The sequence below is a fragment of the Asparagus officinalis genome, chromosome 7, assembly GCF_001876935.1.
Source record: "Asparagus officinalis chromosome 7, Aspof.V1, whole genome shotgun sequence".
NCBI classification, from domain to species: domain Eukaryota; kingdom Viridiplantae; phylum Streptophyta; class Magnoliopsida; order Asparagales; family Asparagaceae; genus Asparagus; species Asparagus officinalis.
The window spans coordinates 11,415,068-11,419,680 of record NC_033800.1 but is presented as its reverse complement, the minus strand read 5'-3'; the positions used below and the strand labels follow the sequence as shown (position 1 = coordinate 11,419,680).

Genomic DNA, 4,613 nt, shown 5'->3' with positions numbered 1-4,613 from the left:
AACTAACTTGACGGAGGAGATGACCTATAATTGAATGAAATAAAAGAATAAGATTCATGTAACGACTCCAAGCATTTGGGATAAATGTTAGGTTATTATTGTTGTTGCTGTTGTACCTTATTTTGGGTGTCCAGCAAGCTCTATCAATGTTAAACTCTCAAAATATTAATGCTGGACTGTTATCAGTCACAACTTCATAAATAAAAGAAATAAGCATAAAGAGAAGCACCCCAAAAAAATGACGCAATTATCATTGTATAAATAAATATAATATATTACATCAATATTATTGTTAGGCCTAACTGAAAAACCATCAGAAGGCGGCCCATCTAAATTTTCTTTTGGAGGGTTGATGTACAAAGAAAGGCTGAGGTTATATTCACTTAGTAACTATCTTCCAACTATGTAAGTCGATATCCATCTTCTGAGGCCTCTCTCAGAGCTTGAGTCACCTTTTTTTTTCTTTCTCAGGTAACTTCTCCAATTGCACAGTTACAGGGAACTTATCCCTGAGAACTCGATTTCTACAGAACTCTGTTCCTTTGAACAGAAGATGAGTAAGGCAGACAACTCCATGCATAATAATACTGTAAAAGCAACTGAAGATTAGATAATTGCAGATAAATAAAAAGCATTCTACTTTCTGAAGATTTAATGACCAAATAATAACCACCTCATCCATCAATTTCGTCAGGTATTTTAGCCTTGCCTAGATAAACCAGTTGCATCTCCTCTCTCCAAATCTGCACATTTTAAATGAGAGAACAAAATTGATGATCTAATACTTTCATTTCATCTAAAAGAAAAATGCAAGGAGAAGAAAAACAAAATCTCGTAAAGGTTTATGTACCATGTCACGGAACTGTAACCGAATGTGTGGCACATTGGTCTTATGAATGTCATTGCCATCGGGTCCTCTTTTATAGTAGTTTTTCCCAATCCAATGAGACTATAGAACAAACTTCAGTAAGATTAAGAAATGGGAAAAGCCGAAAAGCAACTAAAGATAAGCATTTTACATTTTTACTCTAATTGGTGAAACTGAATGGCCTACAGCAAATGGACTTCAGTAAGATTAAGATATGGGAAAAACAACTAGCGATAAGCACTTTATACTCAATGATGAAACTGAATGGCCTGTATGTTCACTGAATTGTGAATCAAGATAACATTCTCGAATTCACAGCAATAGCATTATCTATTAACATATGCTCTCAAGAGTACTGGATGCTCACTGTTCAATAAATTTCAGAACCATTCATTACAAGAGAAGCTTCCAATTGTTTAAACAGTTGAAATATGCTCAATTCTATTATTCTGACCATGAAAACCAATCTGAACACATTTCCAAAGCGATAGTACCGTAGAAAGGATATGCACATTAACAAAGAATTGCCAATTAGCACCAGTGACTTGGATAGAAAGATTGCCAGAGCTAGCATCCATAAAGTCATAACGGTAATTTTATCTAACAATTTGGAGTAAATTACTCTTCTTCAAGAAAATTTATATCAATATCAATAGCACATAGTAGCTAAGCCCTGAAGCATTTTGAACTTCACATACCTTAAAAGCATGTGAAAAGCCAGATTGGTAAACTGAATTCCTAGCAATCTCACATAAATCACATGCACTCAGCTTCCATAACTGTTAAAAGAAAAAGAAAGATTTAACATCTCACAGGTACAATATAAAGAAGAATCGTGAGAAGGAGCTTTACCGAAGCTGCAATGCTGTATTCCTCCACCAATGGTTCTTTGGTAAAATGGATTTGCAATGGGTCATCAGTTGACAGAGAAACATTAAGGCCCCGTAAGAAAAACATTGGAAAAGGATTTCGATGATAATCTAGAAATAAGGAATTGTTGCTCAATGGAGACATTGCAAGGCCAATCTGGGCAAAAAAAAAATGGCCATCAGTTTTACCTTTGAAAGAACTAAGCGTACAGCAGTACAACATTTTCAAATAAACCCCAGCCCACACACACAATTTATGGAAATAATAACCCTAAACATCAACAGAACAAAATGCTAACGAGAGCAGAGCAGGTACAAATAGTGAAAGAGGCCAGCTAAGGTAAACTGCTAGCAAGAGATGCAACAAATTACTTGAGCAAGATAATACAAATACTGCAGCACGGGAGACTTTCTCAGGTTGATTCCATGAGCAATGTTGTGAGCGAGAAGAAACGTTGCAGCAAGGTGATCAATATCACCAGCCTGCCAATGAAAAGAAAATAATGAGAAAAATTGCTGCACAGAAGGTTAAAAAAGGATGATGTTTTGGTCAGTACCTCCCCAGAATGAGGGCGAAATTTGATCGTGGTCATTCCCTTTGATTCCCGGAGCTGATACATTTTTCAACAGAGAGATGATTAGTTACCATTTGAGTCTCAAACAGTTGTAGACTGCAAGATATCTTGTTGTAAATGCTAAAGGTGAAGGTTAGCTCGTTTCTTTAAAAGAAAACTCAGTTATAGAATGAGAACCTTGTTTAGTGTGTATAGGTTTGCATAGCAGTAGTAGGAATAATATGAAAATGCAGGATTAAACATGTTGGTCCATTGCGCCGGAGTAGGCATGTGCTTTGTTGGACGCCTTTCAGGTTTGCTTTCGTCATCCACCAAATCCAACCCTACAACCTAAAGTAACAGAGGCAGCAGCATTAATGACGAGATACGAGAAAGCTGACACTTCATCAATGAGGGAAATGAAAATTAAGAACTAGAAACAATAGAATCGAACAATAGAAAATAGACAAAACTCAAAAATGCACGAGAGAATATCACAATAAATAAATAGCCGCAGAAGGAGAATGTCACTCTCCATTGAAAAGAAAGTTAACAAGGCCATACTTCATGATGGAATAGAACGTACTTGTTAAGGCATTAGCCTAGTGTACATACAGAGAGCACAAAAGAGCAAACACTCGCATGGTGTACAATAAGAACAGGTCATATATGCAAGTATGCTAACTCATATCATTTATTACAGATTAAACCATTATTTATAGGCAAATTAGTTGGGCAATAGCTCTGGTTATATATATATATATATGAAAAAAATGTATGAGCTAATAGCCCATTTTGCAAAATGGGCTACCAGCTCAATGTGCCATGTGAACCCATTTCCTAGTCACATCAGGTTGGGGCTCATTTTACAAAATGAGCTGCCAGCTCTTACCCAGTACACACACACACCTTTCTTTCTCATTCGAGCTTGAGGAAATGATCAAATGAGTGGATCCAGTCAACATTAAGCAGAAATGGAAGAATAAAGATGCAAGAGGTGACATGCCTAAAAATTTTCATTTATTATTGCATCCCTTATTAAAAATATTAAGTCCCTAATCAGCACAAAATTAAAAATACTGTACCAAGTACCCCCAAAAAATTGTTTCTAGAGTATGCTAGGTTAGCAAATTTTGTGGGCAAACTATCAAGGCGATTGCATACATTGTTTAAAGAAGCACAGATAAACAGTTGCTGAATAAATATGACCTGGACAAACCTGTTTTAAGAATACATGTAATTGAGGATGTGAATCTGGGTCGACAGTAACCTCAAAAAGGGGAAGGAAAATATTGTCAAGAATGTTTTGAAATGATGTAACTATCCCCATTTCCTTGTATATATTGTATAATCGTGGAATCTGCAAAAGAAAAAAGAAACCAGAATCATATCCATGTTTTTCCATCACAGTATGCTGACAGCTATATACTTGCATCACCATAAACATTAAGGAGTCAGCATCAAGAACATCATAATATTCATTACTATATGGTGTTTATAGAACAAAGAACCTGAACAAAAGCCAGACATTCTAGCCCATCCAAAACCATTAGACAAGTTTGTAATTAATTTTTAATACTTCCCCATAATAAACCATAACCACATAAGCTTGGAGTCAACTGGCTTTACTGTTGTGGTTATTCAAAAAGAAAAGGTTACAAGTTGCATCATCAGATGGGTGGTGCTTGATTATCAAAACAACAAGTTCAGCATTTAAAAACCAAACAATTGTTACATGAATAAGGGACCGAAAATCTAAGATGCCTGAATTACTTTGCACTGGTGCCTTTTCATTAGAGAAGATAAAAACAAGAAAGGGAATTGATAACCCCATTCATAACAGTTTATATTCCCATCAAGGGGCAGATGGGATTTTAGGAAGCTGCCAATATGTATGTGTATTTGTGTGTGCAAGATAAACACTTTATGACTTTAATTTGTGTGAAAGCAGCCGATATGTGTGTATATTTGTGTGTGAAGCTTGGTGATGAATATTCAGCCCCTCAGAAACTATTGTAGGCTGGTCATTTTCATGATTTGCACCAATTGTAATACTTTACACGCCAAAGATAGATGGATGAAGAACAGTATGCCATATACTCCATTTACTCAAAAATTCTTGTTGATTTAATTACAGAAGAACCATTCATTTCACAACTAGTTGATGCATGGCAAAAAATTTCCAATATCTTCATTTCCATCAAGGTCTACAAGAATCAGGATAATTATTTTGCTACTTTGCGGATAACCTATTGAATCATCCAATACAGTGTTTCGAGGGGCAAATGTAATTTCTACATCCAATACTCCCTAACCCCACAC

General features: G+C 35.7%; 1 protein-coding gene across 1 annotated transcript in view; it reads right to left on the bottom strand.

Annotated features, from left to right (window-relative positions):
• LOC109848572 (AMP deaminase-like) overlaps nt 223–4,613 on the bottom strand; it is a 14,352-nt gene continuing 9,961 nt past the window's right edge. Inside the window, 9 exon segments of the mRNA XM_020418133.1 lie at nt 223–587; nt 674–743; nt 851–949; nt 1,567–1,647; nt 1,721–1,894; nt 2,110–2,220; nt 2,295–2,348; nt 2,490–2,642; nt 3,511–3,651. Of these exon segments, the coding sequence (XP_020273722.1) occupies nt 675–743; nt 851–949; nt 1,567–1,647; nt 1,721–1,894; nt 2,110–2,220; nt 2,295–2,348; nt 2,490–2,642; nt 3,511–3,651 (882 nt within the window). The 3' untranslated portion in view covers nt 223–587; nt 674.